Source organism: Oncorhynchus kisutch, linkage group LG28 (assembly GCF_002021735.2).
Source record: "Oncorhynchus kisutch isolate 150728-3 linkage group LG28, Okis_V2, whole genome shotgun sequence".
NCBI classification, from domain to species: domain Eukaryota; kingdom Metazoa; phylum Chordata; class Actinopteri; order Salmoniformes; family Salmonidae; genus Oncorhynchus; species Oncorhynchus kisutch.
This window is the reverse complement of record NC_034201.2, coordinates 22,797,967-22,825,914: the sequence shown is the minus strand read 5'-3', so window position 1 is coordinate 22,825,914 and position 27,948 is coordinate 22,797,967. Positions and strand designations below refer to the sequence as shown.

At 42.3% G+C, this 27,948-nt stretch overlaps 1 protein-coding gene across 1 annotated transcript in view; it reads left to right on the top strand.

Annotated features, from left to right (window-relative positions):
- Positions 1-24,828, top strand: part of LOC109873439 (zinc finger SWIM domain-containing protein 7-like) — a 33,335-nt gene extending 8,507 nt beyond the window's left edge. Inside the window, exons 5-7 of the mRNA XM_031808577.1 lie at positions 45-65; positions 23,245-23,328; positions 24,673-24,828. Of these exons, the coding sequence (XP_031664437.1) occupies positions 45-65; positions 23,245-23,328; positions 24,673-24,828 (261 nt within the window). The remainder of the gene's footprint in view (positions 1-44; positions 66-23,244; positions 23,329-24,672) is intronic.
- Positions 24,829-27,948: the final 3,120 nt, after the last annotated feature.

The window sequence follows — 27,948 nt, the reverse complement described above, 5'->3', positions numbered from 1 at the left end:
CCGATCGGCATGCAGGCTCAGGGACAGGCAGAGTGGTCAGGCAGGTGGGCTCAGGGACAGGCAGAGTGGTCAGGCAGGCGGACTCAGGGCCAGGACAGGCAAGGGTCCAAACCGGGAGGACAAGAAAAGAGAGTTTGGGAAAGTGCAGGAGCTGAGACACAAACTGCTGGTTGACGTAAACAAACAAGACGAACTGTCAACAGACAAACAGAAACCACAGGTATAAATACACAGGGGATAATGGGATCCCTAAAGATTGGAAACCTGCCGCAGTCATCCCCCTCTTCAAAGGGGGTGACACTCTAGACCCAAACTGTTATAGACCTATATCCATCCTGCCCTGCCTTTCTAAAGTCTTCGAAAGCCAAGTTAATCAACAGATCACTGACCATTTCGAATCCCACCGTACCTTCTCCGCTGTGCAATCCGGTTTCTGAGCTGGTCACGGGTGCATCTCAGCCACGCTCAAGGTACTAAATGATATCATAACCACCATCGATAAAAGATTGTACTGTGCAGCCGTCTTCATCGACCTGGCCAATGCTTTCGACTCTGTCAATCACCATATTCTTATCGGCAGACTCAACAGCCTTAGTTTCTCAAATGATTGCCTCATCTGGTTCACCAACTACTTCTCAGACAGAGTTCAGTGTGTCAAATCGTTGGGCCTGTTGTCCAGACCTCTGGCAGTCTTTATGGGGGTACCACAGGGTTGAATTCTCAGGCCGACTCTTTTCTCTGTATATATCACCGATGTCGCTCTTGCTGCGGGTGATTCCCTGATCCACCTCTACGCAGGCGACACCGTTCTGTATACATCTGTCCCTTCTTTGGACACTGTGTTAACAAACCTCCAAACAAGCTTCAATGCCATACAACACTCCTTCTGTGGCCTCCAACTGCTCTTAAACGCTAGTAAAATGAAATGCATGCTTTTCAACTGTTCGCTGCCCGCACCTGCCTGCCCGACTAGCATCACTACTCTGGACGGTTCGGACATAGAATATGTGGACATCTACAAATACCTAGGTGTCTGGCTAGACTGTAAACTCTCCTTCCAGACTCATATTAAACATCTCCAATCTAAAATCAAATCTAGAATCGACTTTCTATTTCGCAACAAAGCCTTGTTCACTCATGCCGCCACACGTACCCTAGTAGAACTGACTATCTTACCGATCCTCTACTTCGCTGATGTCATTTACAAAATAACCTCCAACACTCTACTCAGCAAACTGGATGCTGTCTATCACAGTGCCATCCTTTGTAACGATGTTCGTCTGAGGAAGAAGGAGCAGACCAAAGCGCAGCGTGGTACGTCTTCATATTTCCTTTAATTAACTGAACACTAAATACAAAAGAACAAGAGAATTAATGAAATCCGAAACAGTCCCGTATGGTGCAAACACTGAAACGACTACCCACAACCCATAGTGGGAAAACAGGCTGCCTAAGTATGGTTCTCAATCAGAGACAACTATTTGACAGCTGCCTCTGATTGGGAATCATACCTTGCCAAACACCTAGAAATATAACACACAGAACCAAAACATAGAATGCCCACCCCAACTCACGCCCTGACCAAACTAAAATAGAGACATAAAAAAGGAACTAAGGTCAGGATGTGACAGTACCTCCCCCCAAAGGTGCGGACTCTGGCCGCAAAACCTAAACCCATAGGGGAGGGTCTGGGTGGGCATCTGTCCGCGGTGGCGGCTCTGGCGCGGGACGTGGACCCCACTCTACCTTAGTCTTGGCCCACTTAGGTGGTGCCTTTGGAGCGGCGACCCTCGCCGCTGACCCAGGACTGGGGCCCCTTGCAGCGACCCCGAATAGATGGGAGACTCTGGCAGCGCCGGATAGGCGGGAGACTCTGGCAGTGCCGGAGTGAAGGGCGACTCTGGCAGCTACGGAGTGAAGGGCGACTCTGGCAGCTCCTGAGTGAAGGGCGACTCTGGCAGCTCCTGAGTGAAGGGCGACTGGCAGCTCCGGAGTGAAGGGCGACTCTGGCAGCTCCGGAGTGAAGGGCGGCTCTGGCAGCTCCCGACTGACGGGCGGCTCTGGCAGCTGCCGACTGACGGGTGGCCCTGGCAGCTCCGGACAGACGGGCGGTCCGGACTGGAGGGAGACTCTGGATGGAGAAGACACAGAGATAGCCTGGTGCGTGGGGCTGCCACAGTGCCCACCAGGCTGGGGAGACCTACTCCAGTGTTAATTTGCTAAAACTTGCTACTATGGCCTATTTATTGCCTTACCTCCTCACGCCATTTCCACACACTGTATATAGACTTTCTTTTTTTCTATAGTGTAATTGACTGTACTCTTGTTTATTTCATGTGTAACTCTGTGTTGTTGTTTGTGTCGCACTGCTTTGCTTTATCTTGGCCAGGTCGCAGTTGTAAATGAGAACTTGTTCTCAACTAGCCTACCTGGTTAAATAAAGGTGAAATAAAAAAAAATTAAATAAACATTTTAAAAATGGGGAAGATGGGCAACAGCTGGAGGGGGATGGAGAAAATCACAAAGACTGGTGAAACAGATCAGGGTGTGACAGTAGGTGGGTCTTAAATCCCAAATGTTTAAGACCCACCTACAAGGTCAGATACGTCAGTAGCTTCATGTCTGGCCACTGTCATCTCACCAACCCACACCCCTGACTCTGTCCAGCAGCTCAATGCTTTTATGAGGTCAGAAACTTCAGACCCTGGATTTAGTGTCTGGAACCATGACACAGCCACTTGGACATCACTTCTGAGAAGAAGCTTGCAATAATACCTACCTTACTCCGTCTGCGGAGCTTAGCCTAATGCTACTTTGTAGCTCTGGGCTAGGGAGAGGAGCCACTCTGGGACTTGTTGCTCTGGTCTTTGATTTATTTTTATGTCTGCTGTGAAACTAATGAATAAGCTGGCCTTTCCCTGCTCATAGGTTGCTCCTCTTTGTTTGCCACATTGGCTCATCCATAACTTTAGGTGACCATTTGGCCACAGCATTGGGTACTGGCTAATATTTGGAATATTAGGAACAATTAAACATATATGTTTAGCTCTCTGCAGTTGCCTTCTCTTTGTAAGGATTAGACCTGATATGTGTAGCAACACCAGCCCTGTTTTGGTGAGTGAGATTGACATGTCTACTGTAACTAAGCCAAGACTACACTGTTTCTTAACAAGGGGAATCCATATTTATGACCATAACACAACCATTTCTTAGGTTTTGCTACAATAAATTATATTGAAGAAGTGTTTTAACACTCAGAGCACCGGAATTCCATAACTCAGCGTTTCCCAAACTTGGTACTCGGGACCCCAAGGGGTGCACTTTTTGGTGTTTGGGTTTGATGATTAGTTGATTATTTGAATCAGCTGTATAATTCTAGGGCTAAAACCAAAACGTGCACCTCTTGGGGTCCCGAGGACCGAGTTTGGGAAACCCTGCCATAACTATAAAGGCCATGATGTTCATTCTGACCATTTCTATTTAAATTGTATAAATATTGCTAAATTAATACATTTAACCTCAGCAAAAAAAGAAAAGTCCCCTTTTTAGAATCCTGTCTTTCAAAGATAATTCGTAAAAATTATCATAACTTTCCAGATCTTCATTGTAAACGGTTTCAACACTGTTTCCCATGCTTGTTCAATGAACCATAAACAATTAATGAACATGCACCTGTGGAATGGTTGTTAAGACACTAACAGCTTACAGACGGTAGGCAATTAAGGTCACAGTTATGAAATCTTTGGACAGTAAAGAGGATTTCTACTGACTCTGAAAAACCCCAAAAGAAAGATGCCCAGGGTCCCTGCTCATCTGTGTGAACGTGCCTTAGGCATGCTGCAAGGAGGACTGCAGATGTGGCCAGGGCAATAAATTGCAATGTCCGTACTGTGAGACACCTAAGACAGCGCTACAGGGAGACAGGACGGACAGCTGCACCTGCAAAGGATCGGTACATCCGAACATCACACCTGCGGGACAGGTACAGGATGGCAACAACAACTGCCCAGGTAACACCAGGAACGCACAATCGCTCCATCAGTGCTCAGACTGTCTGTAATAGGCTGAGAGAGGCTAGACTGAGGGCTTGTAGGCCTGTTGTAAGGCAGGTCCTCACCAGACATCACCGGCAACAATGTCGCCTATGGGCACAAACCGACCGTCGCTGGACCAGACAGGACTGGCAAAAAGTGTTCTTCACTGACGAGTCAAGGTTTTGTCTCACCAGGGGTGATGGTCGGATTTGCGCTTATCGTCGAAGGAATGAGCGTTACACCAAGGCCTGTACTCTTGAGTTGGATCGATTTGGAGGTGGAGGGTCCGTCATGGGGCAGCATCATCGGACTGAGCTTGTTGTCATTGCAGGCAATCTCAACACTGTGCGTTACAGGGAAGACATCCTCCTCCCTCATGTGGTACCCTTCCTGCAGGCTCACCCTGACATGACCCTCGGTTTTGTGGTCATTTTTCCGATCAGTTTTGTCTTGTTTGTTTGTTTGACTGGGTCTTTACACGTGTGTGTGTGGTGTGACCATCTCTCTGTTTTTTTGGAAAATAAAGATCCACATCTTTTGAACTACCCTGCTTTCTGCGCCTGACTCCTCCACCCAATACTTATAGAAGCCGTGACAGGGTTGTTCTTTATTTTTACTATTCTCTACAATATAGAATAATAGTGAAGATGTCAAAACTATGAAATAACACCTATGGAATCATGTAGTAACCAAAAAAGTGCAGTGTGTGCAAAGCTGTCATTAAGGCAAAGGGTGGCTACTTTGAAGAATCTCAAATATATTTTGATTTGTTTAACACTTTTGGTTACGACATGATTCCATATGTGTTATTTCATAGTTTTAATGTCTTCACTATTATTCTACAATGTAGAAAATAGTAAAAATAAAGAAACTGGTACTGTTTATAAAATAAAGAAACTTGACTGGTACTGTTTATCATAGGCTACAACAGGCTACAACAGCCATAGGCTTCTCATGGTGATGGCCGGTGAGCTTGTCATGCCAATAGCCTATCTCCAGATGAAATACTTTGAAAACAATGCTGTTGTTAGCAAAAACATTAGGAGTTGTTAAGAAAATTTATAATATTGGTTCTACGGACAGATTAGTCTCCTCTATTCAGCAGTAGCCATTTGCTTTCAAACTGTATGTTTTTCCCGCAATTGTATTTTGAAATCTGCAAAAGGCAAAACGACAGCCGCAACCAACCATGGAAATATAATCCATAGATGGCAGTTCCCAGGACTGACAACCATTGCTTGTGTACCCATGAGTTTCACAGTCAAATTGCCAGGGTAAGAGGTTACAAAACCCTTATATGGATTATATGTCCATGGCCACAATGCAACAACCTGCATATTTATCAGGTATGAAGGTAAGACCCAGATGCAGACAACGTTGAATTAACAATGGTTTAATAATCCAACAGGGGTTAGGCAATAGACAAGTCAAAGCAGGCAGAGGTCAATAATCCCAGAGGTGGGGCAAAGGTACAGGTAAGCAGGCAGGGTCAGGCAGAGTGGTCAGGCAGGCAGGCTCAGAGTCAGGACAGGCAAGGGTCAAAACCAGGAGGGCGAGGAAAAAGATTGACTGGGAAAAGCAGGCACTGAGAACAAAAAATGCTGGCTAACTTGACAAACAAGACAAACTGGCACCAAACAAACAAAGAACACAGGTATAAATACACAGGGGATAATGGGGAAGATGGGCGACACCTGGAGGGGGGTGGAGACAATCACAAAGACAGGTGAAACAGATCAGGGTGTGACATATTTGGAGTGTATGCTGCCCAAACTGCGTTAACTGCCAAAATAAAGGAAACACTTAAGTTAATAAGGGTTACAAAGTATATATTATGGTGTGGGGTGCATTTTCCTGGCATGGTTTAGGTACACTTATAGAATCTATGCCATGGCGCATTGAAGCTGTTCTGGTAGCTCATTATGGCCCCTTTATTTTGGCAAACTTAATCCACAGTTATTTTTTTATACATTATTGATCCACTGTGGCTAAATTATGCTCTCTCGTTATTTTGAACATTGAGAGCGGGCTCCTGTGTTTGGATAAAACATTATTATAATAACAATAACAAAAACATATGCGCAACCTACAGGCTGGGGCCCAGCCCCTGACTCACACAACCAGTCACATGTATTTCTTATTCAGTTTATATATATATTTTTATTAAACAGTTACCCAATCAAGGCTGGTCCCCCCCAGTTACCCACGTGGCCCCCCTACCTCCTGTCCTCCCCATCTGATGATTAACAGAGCAACAGCAGGCAGCAGCAGGCTGTCTACACTCATTGAGAGCTGGCTCCTGAGTCTTCCTGTGGTTGGTGGCTGCAGTAAAAAAAAACGAGGCCCTATATATTACATGTATAATGTATACAGTATATATATTTTCTCTATAATTTCTGGGGGTAAAAATGATTAGTATTTCATTTTTTGCTTCCTCTTGCGCCCCCCACGGACCTGGGCCGGGGGATTCAGCCATGTTAAACTCCTGCATTAAGCCTGCCCTGGGAGAAGGCTACACAGTGAGAGCATGAGTCATTTACAATGGCAAGACCAATACTACGAAATCTGAATGAAAACGACTCAGATGGTAGGAACAAATGGATCATGACATCTCTGATGATTGTTATTCTGATTTATTCTGAATGACTTTCCATATCTGTGAAAGGATTCATATCGGGTAGCAAGTGAGCGAGTGTCTGATGTTTTGGATCAGCTGGCATGGCTGTACTAGGTACTAGGTACAACATTCTTGACTTGGTTGCTGTTAACGCACATGTTTTGTTCAAGCTGTGCATGAACAACACCATGAGCAGGAGAGAGTCTGTCACACGGGCTACGTGAGAGACATATGAAGGCCAAGGCAGCAGCAAAATTGCACACAGCTCTAGGGGAAGAAAAGCTGCAAGGTTGGCAGACGCACTCGGAACAACATCTGTTTCAGCTGCAATGTTGGCAGACGCACTCGGAACAACATCTGTTTCAGCTGCAAGGTTGGCAGACGCACTCGGAACAACATCTGTTTCAGCTGCAAGTGACTTGTTCGTGGGAAGTGTTTGCTTCAAGTGAAAATGACAAAGATTTGTGGTGACTGTTAGGGCATGGGCATGGGATAATCGCTAAATGAGACCCAGCTGTAGCATGAAGACCCACACCATACTGCATGCATGAGCAAGGCCACAAATAATGTGTCCAGTAACTCACAATAATTGACTCTTTTTTACCTCTGTTATATCGACAAAGCTGCTGATGGAAGGCTACTAAGTCAGAATCTGCACTACAGCGAAGCCTAATCAGACATGCCCGTGCTCATTATGGTTATTACACACTCTAAAAAGAAAAGGTTCCTGGAGGATCCTTTATGGGTTCTTCAAATTGAAACTGGGGCAACCCCTATAAGTTCTTCAAATAACTCCCATTAATGGTTCCTCCTATAACCTTTTGGGGTAAAAAGTTCAACCCCCCCTTTATTATTATTATTAATAATAATCAGCATAACAATAACACAACATTTTAGTTGTCAGTGTTTATTATGGTTTTAGTTAAAAGCATAAAAGCAGAATAAAACAAATACGAGGTAAATATCCAGCAGAGCCGAAAGTCCATTGGATATATCCTCTGACGTGTTGATGTTGATGTGTTGAATGGCCTTTGCAGGCTATCCATAGCCAGAATGATTTTGAAGTGCATGGTGATCAAACAGGTTTCCTATTATATTCATCGGAGGTGTAGGGAGGGTGAAGTCTATAAATGCAAAAAATAATAATTATACAAATGATTAGCACCTTGGTTTTTGTGGTAAATTTGAATGCAACACATTTTCACTTTTGGCAACGATTTTCATACACATACCTTGTTCATAATGTAGAGATGTAACACTATAGCTTCCGTCCCTCTTCTCGACCCCTACCTGGGCTAGAACCAGGGACCCTCCGCACACATCAACAACTGACACCCCAGAAGCATCGTTACCCATCTCTCCACGGCCCTTGCAGAGCAAGGGGAGCAACTACTTCAAGGTCTCAGAGCGAGTTTCGTCACCATTTGAAACACTATTAGCGCGCACCCCGCTAACTAGCTAGCCATTTCACATTGGTTACACTCACCCCCCTTTTGACCTCCTCCTTTTCCGCAGCAACCAGTGATCCGGGTCACGGCACCAATGTAACAGTATAGCTTCCGTCCCTCTCCTCGCCCCTACCTGGGCTCGAACCAGGGACCCTCTGCACACATCAACAATTGGACACCCACGAAGCATCGTTACCCATCACTCCACAAAAGCTGCAGCCCTTGCAGAGCAAGGGGAGCAACTACTTCAAGGTCTCAGAGCGAGTTACGTCACCAATTGAAACGCTATTAGCGCTCACCCCGCTAACTAGCTAGCTATTTCACATCGGTTACAAAAGATGGCTGCTGTGACAGAGTCCTATAAGGTTTTAGATAAACCATTAATACAAATTAACTGTAGATGATACGTGATCTGCATAACATTATGCGGCAACCCAATACCAATTGTACATACCTTTGTGTGACTTCTCATCAGTATACAAGCAGACACAGACACACACAAATAAGGGAGCAGTTTAGTCATCTGTGCCCAATGCAGCACTAGCCTTTAACTTATTCTTACATATTCATATCTCTTTTTGCATTGATATCCATTGAACTGATTCAATTTTCTGGTTTGAATTTTTTGGGGGAAATCATTTTAAAAGGGGAGAAAGTGTCAAACAACAGCCATGTTGTCACATCCTGACCTTAGTTCCTTTTGTTTGTTTCTATTTTAGATTGGTCAGGGTGTGAGTTGGGGTGGGCATTCTATGTTTTGTTCTTGTGTTTATATTTCTATGTGTTTGGCCTGGTATGGTTCCCAATCAGAGGCAGCTGTCAATCGTTGTCTCTGATTGAGAACCATACTTAGGTAGCCTGTTTTCCCACTCTTGTTGGTGGGTGGTTATTTTCCGTTTCAGTGTTTTCCACCATACGGGACTGTTTCGTTTTTTCTTCATTCGCTTGTTTTCTGTGTTCAGTGAAATAAATATGACGAACACTTACCACACTGCATATTGGTCCGATATTTCCTACTCCTCCTCAGAAGAGGAAGAAGACAACCATTACACATGTGAGTAAAACTCACGGACAACTAGTAAAACTTAACCCAAGTTTATTGACCCATTGGGTCATACAGCTGCAAAAGACAAAGACATGGTTCCACCAGTGGTAGTATACAGTGCCTTGCGAAAGTATTCAGCCCCCTTGAACTTTGCGACCTTTTGCCACATTTCAGGCTTCAAACATAAAGATATAAAACTGTATTTTTTTGTGAAGAATCAACACCAAGTGGGACACAATCATGAAGTGGAACGACATTTATTGGATATTTCAAACTTTTTTAACAAATCAAAAACGGAAAAATTGGGCGTGCAAAATTATTCAGCCCCCTTAAGTTAATACTTTGTAGCGCCACCTTTTGCTGCGATTACAGCTGTAAGTCGCTTGGGGTATGTCTCTATCAGTTTTGCACATCGAGAGACTGAAATTTTTTCCCATTCCTCCTTGCAAAACAGCTCGAGCTCAGTGAGGTTGGATGGAGAGCATTTGTGAACAGCAGTTTTCAGTTCTTTCCACAGATTCTCGATTGGATTCAGGTCTGGACTTTGACTTGGCCATTCCAACACATGGATATGTTTATTTTTGAACCATTCCATTGTAGATTTTGCTTTATGTTTTGGATCATTGTCTTGTTGGAAGACAAATCTCCGTCCCAGTCTCAGGTCTTTTGCAGACTCCATCAGGTTTTCTTCCAGAATGGTCCTGTATTTGGCTCCATCCATCTTCCCATCAATTTTAACCATCTTCCCTGTCCCTGCTGAAGAAAAGCAGGCCCAAACCATGATGCTGCCACCACCATGTTTGACAGTGGGGATGGTGTGTTCAGGGTGATGAGCTGTGTTGCTTTTACGCCAAACATAACATTTTGCATTGTTGCCAAAAAGTTCAATTTTGGTTTCATCTGACCAGAGCACCTTCTTCCACCTGTTTGGTTTGTCTCCCAGGTGGCTTGTGGCAAACTTTAAACAACACTTTTTATGGATATCTTTAAGAAATGGCTTGCTTCTTGCCACTCTTCCATAAAGGCCAGATTTGTGCAATATACGACTGATTGTTGTCCTATGGACAGAGTCTCCCACCTCAGCTGTAGATCTCTGCAGTTCATCCAGAGTGATCATGGGCCTCTTGGCTGCATCTCTGATCAGTCTTCTCCTTGTATGAGCTGAAAGTTTAGAGGGACGGCCAGGTCTTGGTAGATTTGCAGTGGTCTGATACTCCTTCCATTTCAATATTATCGCTTGCACAGTGCTCCTTGGGATGTTTAAAGCTTGGGAAATCTTTTTGTATCCAAATCCGGCTTTAAACGTCTTCACAACAGTATCTCGGACCTGCCTGGTGTGTTCCTTGTTCTTCATGATGCTCTCTGCGCTTTTAACGGACCTCTGAGACTATCACAGTGCAGGTGCATTTATACGGAGACTTGATTACACACAGGTGGATTGTATTTATCATCATTAGTCATTTAGGTCAACATTGGATCATTCAGAGATCCTCACTGAACTTCTGGAGAGAGTTTGCTGCACTGAAAGTAAAGGGGCTGAATAATTTTGCACGCCCAATTTTTCAGTTTTTAATTTGTTAAAAAAGTTTGAAATATCCAATAAATGTCGTTCCACTTCATGATTGTGTCCCACTTGTTGTTGATTCTTCACAAAAAAATACAGTTTTATATCTTTATGTTTGAAGCCTGAAATTTGGCAAAAGGTCGCAAAGTTCAAGGGGGCCGAATACTTTCACAAGGCACTGTATATACCCCAATTTGGGTGACGTTTTCCTTCTCTCTAAACATGACATCTTTATTGCTAGTCTGGAAATCAAGTGATGCGCATAATAAACTGTTCCTTCTCCTTTAATGTGATCTGACCTAACCTAGGCCCCCCATTCTTCAAACCACATCTCTCCACCCTTATCAGTGCCTGCCAACATGTGATTGCCTTTCCTTTACGCAGTACATTCCAAGCTTAATTGTCTCCACCATATACATTCCTCCTACAGATAACAATTCACTTCTGACTATGGCACTCAATATTTCAATAGGATACCTGATAATTAACAAGATTTCATGTTTAGAGTCAGATCTCATCAATGGTGTCATCATAAAGACAATTTTAATTTAGATCATAAATGGAGAAAACTTACCTTAAATTGAGATCTTTACATTTTTCAGTTAAGTGCTAAATTCAAATCAAAACATTTTGGTTGGGCTGTTAGGGTTCTGCAAGAACCCCCAAGAACTAAATAGGTTCCTCAATTAACCCCACCACCTATGGGGTTCTTGGAAGAACCTTTTGGGGGCATTTTTCAGTGCCAAGAAGCCTAAGGTTCTTCAAGGAACTTTGAGGATCTCAGAACCCTCATTGAACCCCTAATTTTTAGAGCAGGCATTGTGAAATGATACAGTGAATTTGCTCGTGGTGCTCGCATCTCAAATTATACAGTACCAGTCAAAGGTTTGGACAGACCCTCTCATTCCTGGGTTTTTCTTTATTTTTATATTTAATAATAATAGTGAAGACATCTAAACTATTAAATAACACATATTGAATCATGTAGTAACCAAAAAAGTGTTAAACAAATCAAAATCTATTTTATATTTGAGATTCTTCAAAGTAGCCACGCATTGACTGACCTTCATGTCTTAAAACCTCTCTAGGCTACATGGGACGCTACCGTCCCACCTGACCAACGTCCAGTGAAAGTGCAGGGCGCCAAATTCAAACTACAGAATTGTAAATATTCCTGAAAATACACATGCAATATGTCAAAATAAAGCTTAACTTCTTGTTAATCCAGCCACTGTGTCAGATTTCAAAAAGGCTTTACGGCGAAAATAAACCATGTGAATATCTGAGAACAACACCCCATCAAACAAACACAGACATATTTCATCACGCCAGGCGCGACACAAAACTCAGAAATAACGATATAATTCATGCCCTACCTTTGAAGAGCTTCTTCTGTTGGCACTCCAATATGTTCCATAAACATCACAAATGGTCCTTTTTTTCGATTAATTCTGTCGTTATATCTCAAAAATGTCAATTTATTTGGCGGGTTTGATCCAGAAAACACCAGTTCCAACTCGCACAACATGACTAAAAAATATCTAATAAGTTACCTGTAATCTTTGTCCAAACATTTCAAACAACTTTCCTAATACAATTTAAGGTATTTTTAACGCAAATATTCGATACAATTTAAGACGGGATAAACTGCGTTCAATAGCGGATACAAACATTGTGGAGCGAGCTTTCAGGTCGCGCACCCCAACCACAACAGTACACTAGACTCGACCCTCATTCTGAACAGCCCTACTTCTTCACTTCTCAAATAAAAACATCAACCAATTTCTAAAGACTGTTGACATCTAGTGGAAGCGATAGGAAATGCAAGCAAGTGCTTGCACTGCAAACAAATCTAGATCCACAAAGAAAACCCATTGAAAAGAGAGTGACCTTAAAAATGTTTTTTCCTGGATGGTTTGTCCTCTGGGTTTTGCCTGCCAAATAAGTTCTGTTATACTCACAGACATCATTCAAACAGTTGTTGTCTTTGTATATTTGAGCTGTTCTTGCATAATATGGGGTACACTTGCAAGCCGAAGAACACAATTCCAACCATGAAGCACGGGGGTGGCAGCATCATGTCGTGGGGGTGCTTTGCTGCAGGAGGGACTGGTGCACTTCACAAAATAGATGGCATCATGAGGTAGCCAAATTAAGTCGATATATTGAAACAACATTTCAAGACATCAGTCAGGAAGTTCAAGCTTGGTCGCAAATGGGTCTCCAAATGGACAATGACCCCAAGCATACTTACGAAGTTGTGGCAAAATGACTTAAGGACAAAAAAGTCAAGGCATTGGAGTGGCCATCACAAAGCCCTGACCTCACTCCCATAGAACATTTGTGGGCAGAACTGAAAAAGCGTATGTGAGCAAGAAGGCCGACAAACCTGACTCAGTTGCACCAGCTCTATCAGTAGGAATGGGCCCAAAATCACCCAACTTATTGTGGGAAGCTTGTGGAAGGCTACCCAAAACGTTTGACCCAAGTTAAACAATTTGAAGGCAATGCTACCAAATATTAATTAAGTGTATGTAAATTTCTGACTCGCTGGGAATGTGATGAAAGAAATTAAAGCTGAAATAAATAATTCTCTCTAATATTATTCTGACGTTTCACATTCTTAAAATAAAGTGGTGATCCTAACTGACCTAAGACAGGGACGTTTTACTAGGATTAAATGTCAGGAATTGTGAAAAACTGAGTTTAAATGTATTTGGCTAAGGTGTATGTAAACTTCCAACTTCAACTATAGTTAACCAATTTTACTTTGCAGGTGCCTTTTAATTTAAACACCAGTGGTGCCATTAGTGCTTTCTAACTGCACTGAACCAAGACAGTGGCTTGGGAGCAACGGGGTAAGGGGGTGCAAAATGCAATCTGATAATTATTATATACACTGAGTATACAAAACGTTACGAATTCCTGCCGTTTCCATGATGTACAGTGCCTTGCGAAAGTATTCGGCCCCCTTGAACTTTGCGACCTTTTGCCACATTTCAGGCTTCAAACATAAAGATATAAAACTGTATTTTTTTGTGAAGAATCAACATCAAGTGGGACACAATCATGAAGTGGAACGACATTTATTGGATTTTTCAAACTTTTTTTACAAATCAAAAACTGAAAAATTGGGCGTGCAAAATTATTCAGCCCCCTTAAGTTAATACTTTGTAGCGCCACCTTTTGCTGCGATTACAGCTGTAAGTCGCTTGGGGTATGTCTCTATCAGTTTTGCACATCGAGAGACTGAAATGTTTTCCCATTCCTCCTTGCAAAACAGCTCGAGCTCAGTGAGGTTGGATGGAGAGCATTTGTGAACAGCAGTTTTCAGTTCTTTCCACAGATTCTCGATTGGATTCAGGTCTGGACTTTGACTTGGCCATTCTAACACCTGGATATGTTTATTTTTGAACCATTCCATTGTAGATTTTGCTTTATGTTTTGGATCATTGTCTTGTTGGAAGACACATCTCCGTCCCAGTCTCAGGTCTTTTGCAGACTCCATCAGGTTTTCTTCCAGAATGGTCCTGTATTTGGCTCCATCCATCTTCCCATCAATTTTAACCATCTTCCCTGTCCCTACTGAAGAAAAGCAGGCCCAAACCATGATGCTGCCACCACCATGTTTGACAGTGGGGATGCTGTGTTCAGGGTGATGAGCTGTGTTGCTTTTACGCCAAACATAACGTTTTGCATTGTTGCCAAAAAGTTCCATTTTGGTTTCATCTGACCAGAGCACATTCTTCCACATGTTTGGTGTGTCTCCCAGGTGGATTGTGGCAAACTTTAAACAACACTTTTTATGGATATCTTTAAGAAATGGCTTTCTACTTGCCACTCTTCCATAAAGGCCCGATTTGTGCAATATACGACTGATTGTTGTCCTATGGACAGAGTCTCCCACCTCAGCTGTAGATCTCTGCAGTTCATCCAGAGTGATCATGGGCCTCTTGGCTGCATCTCTGATCAATCTTCTCCTTGTATGAGCTGAAAGTTTAGAGGGACGGCCAGGTCTTGGTAGATTTGCAGTGGTCTGATACTCCTTCCATTTCAATATTATCGCTTGCACAGTGCTCCTTGGGATGTTTAAAGCTTGGGAAATCTTTTTGTATCCAAATCCGGCTTTAAACTTCTTCACAACAGTATCTCGGACCTGCCTGGTGTGTTCCTTGTTCTTCACGATGCTCTCTGCGCTTTTAACGGACCTCTGAGACTATCACAGTGCAGGTGCATTTATACGGAGACTTGATTACACACAGGTGGATTGTATTTATCATCATTAGTCATTTAGGTCAACATTGGATCATTCAGCGATCCTCACTGAACTTCAGGAGAGAGTTTGCTGCACTGAAAGTAAAGGGGCTGAATAATTTTGCACGCCCAATTTTTCAGTTTTTGATTTGTTAAAAAAGTTTGAAATATCCAATAAATGTCGTTCCACTTCATGATTGTGTCCCACTTGTTGTTGATTCTTCACCAAAAAATACAGTTTTATATCTTTATGTTTGAAGCCTGAAATGTGGCAAAAGGTCGCAAAGTTCAAGGGGGCCGAATACTTTCGCAAGGCACTGTAGACTGACCAGATGAATCCATGTGAAAGCTATGATCCCTTATTGATGTCAGTTGTTCAAACCACTTCAATCAGTGTAGATGAAAGGGGAGGAGACAGGTTAAAGGAGGATTTTTGCACCCCTACTTTGCAAGTGGGGGTGCAGCTGCTCCGTTTGCACCTTTGCTCAGGCCCCTATGTCTCTAATTATGTTTCTGTCTCCCCATTAATGTATATTAGTCTATGGGGCCACAGGGTAGAGAGGGGGGTTGAGGGGGGTTGGGGGTATTGCTGATGAGTCCTCACCAAATCTTAGCCCCTGGATATTGACTCTGTGTAAAGCCCAGGCAGTAGCAGCAGCTCTCCAATTGTGTTATCATTTCACCCACTCAGCCTTTGCTTTTCCAAACCATCCTTCCTGTTGAAATGTAATCAGTGTCGCCCTCAGTGACTTTTAAAAAGTCAGTTTATTGCTTTAAAAGGAAAAGTTAACAGTTTGCAGATTCATGCACGTGTTGAATCTGCTGACTTGTGTTTTTGTCACTTTTCCTCTTTCCTTCCTGCAATAAAGTTTTACATGGATCTCTGCCATGTGGTTATAGTTTGAGGCCTTAAATGTGGTTAAATATTTACCATGTTTGGTTGAAATATGACTGAGTTAACGCTCAAAGGCAGACATTTCACCCCTTTGTGACAAATCTAGCCAAACAATCCAGAGTTATGATGCAGTCTGAAGCCTTGAGTAAGATGCATCATTGGCCCTGTGCCTGTCGTGACTTCCCACAAACAACTACAGTCCTCTATAGTCCTCCCTGACGGGTTGTAACTGATAATTGGGGCTGGCACTGATGGACTGATGAAAAAGCCATCGCTCCAAACCTCTGAGCTCTCTGGCACATGATGGCTTCCCTCTAAGTAGTGCCCAGAGAACCCGGCATTTCTACCATAAAAATAGAGAAGCCAACTCCAGTCACACTGGAGCTGAATCTCATGTTCATGTCATTTGCTGAGATTGAAGTAGCTCATGCTTGATTTGCAGTCTAGCTGACTGTGGAGTCCCCTGTTAGGATAGCTTGTACACCTGCCAAACAGTGGAAGGAGAATACCAGGGAGCGTTTAAGTGTGGTTTTATGTTGGGCCTACCCGTTGGCTTTGTGGCCAGAGCTTAACAGTAGTACATTCTGAAATGCCAACAGAGGACAAAAAAATACCCAAATGTGAGCTGGTTTTCAATTACTCTAATGCTTTAGAATCTCTGATTGTCCCATGGAAATAAAATTCATTATATTTTTTACATTTAAGACATTGCTCACCTAGTCAGCTCGGGGAATCGAACCAGCGACCTTTCAGATACTAGCCCAATGCTCTTAACCGCTAGACTACCTGCTGCCCCTGAGTGCAAAAGTGTGTGGGTATTTGTGTTTGGGATAACCTGGTCTTCATTTAGGTTAGGGTGCCTTGTTTTGTGGTCTGAGGGGGAGGGTACACCATATTTGGGCAGTTGAGATTCAAGGTTTCCTCTGATTCAGTAGTGAAAGACCTTTTATTTATCTTCTCCACTGAGTTCTTAGCCAGGAAGGAATACTTTGTCCTTTATTTGAATTGAACTTTGATCTCTGGGGGATTTTAATCAACATGTCAATTATAATGGGCAATACAACAACGCAACCTGGGTTAATTGTCACAGTGTTCATTCAGTCTTTAAAAAAATCGTAAGCCTAGTCACATTTTTGTCATTTGAATAATTATTTAGTCTAGTTACTGTCAAAATGACAAAAACAGTGGGCCATTTTAGTCAACTAAATGCCCTTTAATTTTAGTCACATTTTAGTCACATCATATTTGTATTGGATCATTAACCCATAGTAAACATAAATCCCTGATTTCCATGTGCACAAACATACATAGCCTTGTCCTACCAACATATTTTGCATCATAACATCCTATTCTCTTCCCAAAAGTATAAATATGACAAATATACAGTACCAGTCAAAAGTTTGGACACACCTACTCATTCAAGGGTTTTTCTTTATTTGTACTATTTTCTACATGGCATAATAATAGTGAAGACATCAAAACTATTAAAAAACACATACGGAATCATGTAGTGACCAAAAAAGTGTTAGACAAAACATATTTTAGATTTTTCAAAGTAGCCACACTTTGCCTTGATGACAGCTTTGCACACTCTTGGCATTCTCTCAACCAGTTAGATATAGTGTAGTGGCAAGAAGAATTTAGTCAATAAATAGTTTGCCTTTTCTTTCTTTCTGTGCCACCAAATGTTTGCATATAGGCCACTGGTAATATTACCAGGGCCACGTTCAGTTGCAAAATGTTTTCAAAAGTTGCATTCCATGAATAGAGCCAAGGTTATTTCTTATTCAACATGTCAGAGAGGCATGTTTGTTCTACATAGTATATTTCTTTCTGAACGTTCCAAAACGTTGCGTTCTACTGAACACGCCCCAGGTTGTTAGCTAGGCCTATAGCTAGCTAATGAGGTAACATGACTGAACAAGGTGTAACCTAAACAAGTGATTAATGGTCTGGTCCACAATTAGCCTAGTTTTAGAACTGAACCGATATGCTTTTTTAATGTAAAATGCGGCCCACCAATGCACGATAGAAAGAACAAAATGTAGCGCCCGTATTATTATCTTCTGAACGGTAATCTCTCAAGCTGTTTTCTCTGAGGAAAAGTAGGAGACTTGACTTGTACATTGGCTACAGAACCTGGCTATGAAATTCAGTGGGGAAAATGGTAGGGTTGAGCGAGACTACAAATTCAAAGACCGACACATTTTCTATACTCAAGGTAGAGAAAAACATAACTAGACTGTTTTTACTATTAAACTTAATGTTGCTATTGTTTTTTTATTTCATAAAGCAGCTTGGGTTTCTTAACCAAGCAACGGGTAGCTAACTAGAATGATGGTGGTAACTGGTTAGCTATGGGGAAGCAAGAGAGTCGCATGTGTATAATCGGAGGCGGAGCTGGAGCGGAGCCTGTCTGCCTGTCTGCCCACACTCATCGCTTGCTCCCCCGTAGATCACCAGCTGATGGAGGCTGTGTGTGCCCGGTGTAGTTTTTTCCAGTCCACTTAGTAGTCAGATTTTAGTCACAAATAGTTTTTGTTTAGTTATAGTTTTTTCTGGGGCAATTTAGTCAGTGCCTCTGAAAAATAGGTGTTAAACAATGAGTTTTGTTGACGAAATTAACACTGCTGTCCAAGTGGCACAACGTTGAATGTCATGGTGTTGTTCATGGTGGCGGAGGATTGCCACAGCACCTGCATCCTATTTTTCTTATATTTGGCAACCCTCCAAATGAAAACCAGGGCTATTGACAGTGTGTGTTTTACATTCTCTCTTTAAAATGCCTCGCTGCAGAATCCCTAGTCAGACAGTAGCCTACAGTCCAGTGTCTGTATTACCTTGTTAGCCCTGGCTAGAGGCTCCCTTAGTTCTAGTGTGGGACACTAACTGATAGTAGCCATGTTGCCTCTCTCATGAGTTTGTTTTACATGAACAAGAGGTTGATAAATGAGACTCCCTTCTCCTCTTTTTTTCATCTGCTATCCTTTCTTTTCATTTCCCTGGTTTCAGTTACACAGATGGTAGTTTTGTTTGCCAAGGTATCTTGTATGGCCAGTCCTTCATACTGTTGGGTTCTGAGAATATGAAATATACTTATTCATGTCACTGAGGGAGAGAGGGTAATGTATAACGTTTACATTATATCAGGTCACATGGCAGGCATTGATAAGGGGAGAGAGCCATGTATTACTGATGAAGGCCGTATCACTTTGTGTCCTGCCTAGCAGTAAAGATGTGTAGGAGGAAGGGTTACATCAAATCAAATCAAATCAAACGTTTTATTTGTCACATACACATGGTTAGCAGATGTTAATGCGAGTGTAGTGAAATGCTTGTGCTTCAGTGGTTGTGTGATTTTTTGTTGTCTAATGCAGCTGTATTGATCCTCTGGGAAGAATAAACTTGGTTAAGCTTTCATAATGTCTGTTGAGTTTTTTACACTGAGAATTAGAACCTAACAATATGTCAGGCCAAATTTCCCATTTTTCCCCTCTCCTTGAAGTGTGCACTTGTTCACTCCCCCTCAACTACTATAAAAGCATTGAGTTAGTTTGTAGATAGATTGTCTACCATACCGGCATTGTTATATCAATTTAATGCTCATAAATCCTTGAGGGGGAGTGAACGAATACACACCACAGTTACAGTCTCCCTCCAGTGCTCTCAGCTGGGTGGTTTTCAGTCTCGTTACTCTGCTTTTGTCACTTTTTAAATCGACTCCATGGAATTGTCCCTGCGGAGTAACTCGTTTATAATGTAACATTTCAATGAATGAGGTGTTTTATTTTGTAGGTCACTAGGAAGGGACTACACGACTGTGAATAATGGAGCCTGTTTCTGCCATGTTGAGAGTCATTAGTTGTGGTGACGAGGCTGTGTAATCTTCTGAATTAATGCCCTCATGCTTCATCTTCAGAATGGGGCTGGAGTCCGTCACCAAGTATGAACAGTGGCATAAAGTACTTAAGTAGAAATACTTTGTACTTTGGGGTATCTGTACTATACTATTTATATTTCTGACAACTTTTACTTCACTACATTCCTAATGAAAATAATGTACTTTTTACTCCTTACATTTTCCTTGACACCCACAAGTACTCGTTACATTTTGAATGCTTAGCAGGGCAGGAAAATGGTCCGATTCACACACATATCAAGAGAATACGTGGTCATCTCTATTGCCTCTGATCTGGTGGGCTCACTAAACATAAATGCATAATTTGTCAATTGTGTCTGAGTGTTGGAGTGTGCACCAGGCTATCCATACATTTAAAAACCTGAAAATGATGCCGTCTGCTTTGCTTAATATAAGGACTTTGACATGATTTATATTTTAACTTCTACTTTTGATACTTAAGTATATTTAGAACCAAATACTTTTAGACTTTTACTCAAGTAGTATTTTACTTGGTAACTTTTACTTTTACTTGAGTAACTTTCTATTAAGGTATATATACTTTTACTCAAGTATGACATTGGGTACTTTTTCCACCACTGAGTATGGACTAAGTGTCTGGTATGGCCAGGAGTTGTTGTCTGGCATGCGAGTTTAGGTATACTTTACAGCTACAGTATTTGTAGGAGTATATGCAATATTTGGAGAAACCTGGCTAGCTTTATGAGATTACTGTCTACCACTCTTAAATCCAATAGATGTTTAACATGCTCCCTCTTCCAGACACCAGGGGTGTATTTAGTGATGTAAAACATTGTGGATGTTTCAGGTAAAAATAGAATGAACAGACCTGACACAATTCCATATTCTATCTGACGGACAATCATATTTGTTCTACACCATACATTTATTCCTATCTGAATGTTCTGTAACGTAACATCATCCTGAACAAGCCCCAAGATTTAATGACACATGGACAAGTACAGTGAAATGCCTTTCTTGCAAGCTCTAACCCCAACAATGCAGTAATCTATATCAATGTAATAATACAAATAACAAGGTAGAACAAAAACACACAATATATACAAACAAGAAATAAGAAGAACACGATAAAGTAAGTAAGCATACTATATACAAGGTCAGTTACAATACCATATTTACAATGTGCAGGAATACTGGATCGATAGAGGTAGAAATGTGTAGGGGTAAGGTGACTCGGCATCAGGATATATGATAAACAGAGTAGCAGCAGTGTGTATGATGATTGTTTGTGGGTGTGTGTAGAGTTAGTATAAATGTATGTGTGTGTGTGAGCAAAAAATTGATCGAGTGTTTGTATGTGTGTTGGAGTGTCAGTGTGCATAGTGTGTAGGGCCCTGTGAGTGTGAATGGAGACAGTGCAAAAATAAGAATAAAATACAAAAGTCAACACAGATTGTCCGTGTAGCCATTTTGTTTGCTATTTAGTTAGCTATTTAGCAGTCTTATGGCATGGGGATAGAAGCTGTTCAGGAGCCTGTTGGTGTCAGACTAAATGCACTGGTACCGCTTGCTGTGTGGAAGCAGAGAGAACAGTCCATGGCTTGGGTGGTTGGAGTCCGGTCCATCCTTTCACACTGCCTGATATAGAGGTCCAGGATGGCAGGGAGCTCAGATCCAGTGATGTGCTGGGCTGTCCTGACCACCCTCTGTAGCGATCAAGGTAGTGCTCGAGGCAGTGCTATTGCCATACCAAGCAGTGATGAAGCCAGTCAATATGCTCTTATTTGTACAGCTGTAGAACATTTTGAGGATTTGAGGGTCCATGCCAAATCTTTTCAACCTCCCGAGGGGGAGGAGGTGCTGTCGACACCGAGGAACTTGAAGCTCTCGACCTGCTCCACTACAGCCCCGTCGATGTGGCTGGGGGTGTGCTTGCCCCCTCCCATTTCCTGTAGTCCACGATCAGCTCCGTTGAGGGAGAGGTGGTTGTTCCGGCCCCACAATGCCAGGTTACTGACCTCCTACCACCGTTGTGTCATCAGCAAACTTAATGATGGTGTTGGAGTCGTGCATGACCACACGGTAGTGGGTGAACAGGAAGTACAGGAGGGAACTAGGCACACATCTCTGTGGGGCCCTCGTGTTGAGGGTCAGCGCGGCGGGGGTGATGTTGCCTACCCTCACCACTTGGGGTGAAGTTAGCAGGATGTGTTAGGGCTCTTTGGAGGAGCTCAGGGATTGGTGAGATAAGGATGAGATGAGGTCAGTGGGAGCTTGTTTCACCTCATTCCTCAACCTGTTCTACTGATCGACCGTTTTCAGAGCTCCTTCCTCAGCTGTTGTGAACATGTGTGGAATTGACTCAAGCTGTTATCACTGGCAGACAAAGGCAGTATAAGTACGAACAGAATTTACAGAATTTTTGGACAACTTTGTTAGATCAAGTACTTGCTCGAGACACAAGACATTCTCTCTCTTCTACAACACTGTGATGATTCAGAGAATCTTTCCATGGTTGTTTATTTCCTTGTTTGCATAAATCCACAGTCCTGTGTTTTTGTCCAGCTCTGCCTTTGTCTTTGAATCCTACTTGTTGTTTTTGTTACTGTGTCTGTAGCGGTCTAAGGCACTACAACTCAGTGCTTGAGGCGTCAATACGGACACCCTGGTTCAAATCCAGTCTGTATCACAACCGGCCGTGATTGGGTGTCCCATAAAGCGGCTCACAATTGGCCCGGCGTCGTCCGGGTTTGGCCGGTGTAGGCCATCATTGTAAATAAGAATTTGTTCTTAACTGACTTGCCTAGTTAAATAAAGGTTACATTTTTTTTATTTTAAAAATTGTTTTGTTGAATGTAATGGTCGGGTCAGGGCTGCTGTACACTTTAAATCAAATCAAATGGTATTTGTCATATGCTTTGTAAACAACAGGTGTAGACTAACAGTGAAATGCTTACTTATGGGCCCTTCCCAACAATGCAGAGAGAAACATAGAAAAATAATAGAAACATAATAAAACAAGGAATAAATACACAATGAGTAACGATAACTTGGCTATATTCACGGGGTACCAGTACCGTGTGCAGGAGTACGAGGTAATTCAGATAGATACTGTATGTACGCATGGGAAGGGGTGAAGTGACTAGGCAACAGGATAAATAATAAGCAGATGGGTAAAAAGAGTTAGGGGGGGGTCAATTCAGATCATCTGGGTAGCTATTTGGTTAACTATTTAGCAGTGTTATGGTTTGGGGGTAGAAGCTGTTCATGGTCCTGTTGGTTCCAGACTTGGTGCATCAGCACCGCTTGTCATGCGGTAGCAGATAGAACAGTCTGTGACTTATGTGGTGGTGTCTTTGACCGTTTTTAGGGCCTTCCTCTGACACCGCCTGGTATGGAGGTCCTGGATGTCAGGGAGCTCAGCCACAGTGATGTACTGGGCCATGCGATTGGATGACAAGCAGTTACCATACAAAGCACTGATGCAGCCAGTAAAGATGCTCTCAGTGGTGCACCTGCTACACCTCCTGTCACTACTGCCCCTGCCCAGCCTTCACTTACACCGTGCTCAAGAAGAACGAGAGCCTGCTGGTGAGCACAGAGCAATAATAACGTATTCATATATTAATAGAACATACAGCCATATACTACAAAGACATCATACAAAACCTATGCACGCAAGCACACTCACACACACAAACAAACACAAACACACACACCACCTTGTCGGATCAGGCTCTATGTCTTGGATAATGCATAGATCCTGAGCAAGACAAGATGCGGAATTCAACCTTTCAGGGTTACTCCCTCCCAGAAAGTGCTCACATGTTAATCTGTATAACAGTAGCACTGAGCAGACAGCGGATATTTTGGTCAGGTTTCGTCTTTGATTTAGGGTTTCTATTTGCTACAAAACCATGTGGGCTGCTAGCTACACCTTGAATAAGGACAACTCCAGTCCCTAGAGTGACAATGCTAAAATCAACCTGAGTAACAGAAAGCAGCGAGAGACTAAAGGGTCAATCATAGTCTTATATTCTTAGACTGATGTTCAAGAGATAAAAGAGATCCTTATTGGATCATTATTAGCAAGACACTGGCACAAGTGGTCTTTTTACGTCTCATTTAAACCTGTCCATCCCATATGACACACAGGAGCCCAAAACCAATAAGACCCCAAAATCCCATCAACCCTCAGCTGCCTCTGAATATATCCCTGAAAACAGAATACTGTATATCCATACCTCACAGTGAGGTTGACCACACTTCTCCCCCCTCTCCCACATAGAGCCAGAGCTGTCTGTGTTGTTTTAAGGACACTGCAGACCATGTCATCATCATTGTGACCCCGTCATGGGTCAGTTAGGGCAAATCAGGGCCAGACCAGACCAGGGGGTGGGCCACAGTCTCACTGTAGACCGCGTCATCATCCGCATCATTGGTCTATGTCTATCAAACAGAACTAGGTCACCCTAGTGGGCCACTGGGGGTTTCACATGGAGCATACTGGCTGGACAGTCTACAGACCTTGAAAGCCCAGGCTCCCGGCTCCAGAACCGCAGACCAGCATGAGAGAGACCACTGTGTACTGAACTGTTACTCTGAAAAATATCCCTGAGATGATGGAACTTATTTTTGCCAAATGTTTTTAGGGAATATAATACATTCTTCCTACCTTATTACATTGGTATGACAAATACTGACGTTGTGGTTATTAAATGTTTTATATATGTAATAACCGTAAGTTAAAAACAAATGAGTCATACATATATTAATCATGATGATGATAAGCGTATGTGCAAACTTGTCTGAAGTTGAATTCTGTTTGTGACACACACACACACACAGAAAAGAAAAGCTGCACACTCTCATGGCTCCAACGCATTAGATTTAATAAGCTAGCTAAAATTCCTAAAATTCCTCCTCCTGTGTCAGTGTAAGCATATCCTGATGGCTTACCTCAGTCATGCCATGGGACTGTCCCAGCAGGACAGTAGAACTCAATCCAACAGGTCACTGAAACAAACTCAAAGCCTTGCAGAACCATCTAAGACCAAGCTGCTAAAGCACATCCTGGGGAAAGATGTTTAAAAGCCAAAGCCTACTGCTGCTGCATGGTCCCCTCCAGTCTATCTGCATGTGTGAAGATTATATTTATGGCTTTTAGGTCATTGTGCTGTTCTTCTGGACATCTGGTGTGGTTCTCTGCTTTCTGAAAATCTGTTAACAGACATTGCATTTGTTTGTGACTGTGTAAGTGTTCTTAATATGTTGCCAGAGAATGTGCATCTGTTCATTGACTTTAGTCTTAGACTCTCCTTTTATTTGAAGACAAGTCAGTCACCCTATGGTGCTGCCTGCTGAAAGGGAACTGTAAAGGTAAGATACATTTTACTCAGTCCAGTGGTTCAGTGACCAGAGACTACAAAGATGTTTCAGTTTTTCAGAATGCTTTGTATCTTTATTATTTGTTCTGAATTTAAAACATTGAACATTGTTATATGTGGGTTTGTAAACTCTTCTTGTAAGAATAGGACAATTTGACCTGTAACAATATAGGCACAGCTTTTATTAACAAAATAATTCACCATACATACACATTGGCAATTTTAGCATGTAAATCTTGGTGGGGAAAACTCCCAAAACATGTTTTAGATGCATGCCACCAAAGCCACTACACAACACAACACTAAACAATACATTAATTGCACTATAACGGTGACAAAGGTTGCCCAGAAACTGTTAGGGCCTACATAAAGCTGTCCCAACAGCAGTCCCAACACATTACCACTGTTACACCTGGCTATCAGTGGAGCCTTGTCTGTCAGCGAAACAGTTCATTCAGCCTCATTTACTGTCTTAAAAAAAACATAGCTGATATTGCTGACTTGCTTAAACAAATGAGGTTTCTACTGACAACTGAGATGTACAAACTATGGCATAAGGGGACTTCGAGCGAATAAGAGGCAATCCGTAATTTCATTATATAACGATACAGGGCGAGACCCAGATGCAGACACGGGAGGCAGATGGTTTGAGTCTCTGATATTTATTATAATCCAAGGAGCAGACGAGACAGGTCATGGACAGGCAAAAGATCATAAACCAGGTCAGAGTCCAGGAGGTACAGAGTGGCAGGCGGGCTCAGAGTCAGGGCAGGCAAGGGTCAAAACTGGGAGGACTACAAAAAAGGAGATAAGGAAAAAATCAGGAGCACTGAAAAAAAACACGCCGGTTGACTTGACAAGACAAGACGAACTGGCAACAGACAAACAGAGAACACAGGAGTAAATACCCAGGGACTAATTGGGAAAACAGGTGACACCAGGAGATTGGTAGAGACAATCACAAAGACAGGTGAAACAGATCAGAGCGTTACAAATTAAGACATTAATGAGCGAGCTAGGATGGATGTAGTCAATATAACTATTTGTTCAGCACTTTTGAATTCAGAACATGGGCGATTCTTATGGTATTCTCCCTGTACACCAAGTCTGAACCGTAGGATAAATAAAGGGGGCATATATGCAGACAATGAAAGCTCTTACAATATTCAATGATTACATTTCTCTAAAACAGGCTATAGGCTAAATGTGTACCACCAAGTCAGAACAGTAGGCTAAGTTATGAGGGGAAAAGGGACCAAATGATTAGGGTGAGGCACATGGGCTACTAACATCTTACTACACAACATACACTTAGTATTACTTTCTTAGTATCTCCCTGGCATATTGCATCACTTATGCAGCAGCATGCAATACATTTTTGGACTCACCTTGTTGTGCTCATGTGAACAGGAAGATGGTGCAACGGTCCTTGGTGTGAAAATTTTGTCATCAAAGTCTGGCATTCTCTAGATTGATGGTGCTTCCAAGACAACTGGGAACTCAGAAAAAACAATGTTGAATCATGATGACAGGTCAGGCTCTAGAAATAGGTCTGAGTTCCGACTAGAAATTCAGAGTTGGATGACCATTCAAAACATATTTTACCAGTTGGAGCTCGTTTTTTCTGAGTTCCCAGTTGTCTTGAACTCACTGAATTCTGAGATTTCCCAGTTCCGAGTTTCCAGTTGTTTTGAACAAGGCAGAAGTCATGCTGGATTGACAGCATGGCCAATGTTGAATGTTTATAATTTTAAGCTTGGAAAAGAGACCCTTAAACCCAGACTTGGACCACACACCCACTCTACTGAATAGCAGGCTAGTGATTGCTTTGCAATGCTTGCAGTTAGCCACTGATTCCTTCCAAACCACTCATTGTGGAATTTGCAATTTCAAACTTATTGTGTAATGTTTATGTCCAATGGCCGATGAGCACCGATACATTTTATCTATAATTTCTCTTCATATGACAAGGATTGTAAAGGATTTGCCAGTAGATAATCAACTTGATATATGATGATGAATGCTAGCTTGCTAGCTAATATGTTGAAAGTATGATGTTGACATGATCAGTCCAATCAACACTATGGTAGATATAACGTGATTTGACATCCTTTTATCTGTGGCCAATGACCTTGAGCCTTCTTGAATGGGCACTTCTAATGCAACTCTATGGTAGCCCCCATGGGGCTTGAATTTTCGTGCTCTCCACGTAGATTCTGCGGTGACGTAGTGTCCACATGAGTGACAGAACACTGAACCAATCTACGGTGCAACAAGAGAACATTACCAACCCTACGCTTCTTATTTTTCGCTGGCTGCACCACCACCACCACCACCACCACCACCACCACCAAGAAAGCACTAGGATGATGAAACACCTGCATTTCGAAGCTGCCTTATTCAAGAAAGCAAAAAGAGACCAGGTTTGTATGCGGCTTTATTAATTCAAGGATTCTTTATTTGATTTGCATTGTTTGCAAACTGATATGTGACACATACTAATGCCAAAATAACACGCAAAAAAACCATCATTTTTATTGACTTTTTTTGCTAAACAGGTGGGGCTCAAAACAGCCTTGAATGACAGGTGTCCACAGTACATACAGATCTTCTCATGTTAAATAGCAGTATTGGTTTACAGTTGTAGCCAGTTGAGTGAAAGAATAATTATTTAAACATTGAACATCATAGGCTACTGATTAGTGACATCAATACTATAACACATTTGCAAACACACAGGTTGGAATGGAAGGCAGGATCACTGTGACAAGCTTGATTTTATATGGTTTTTCTCATTCATTCACAAGTCATGCTTGTTGAAGGC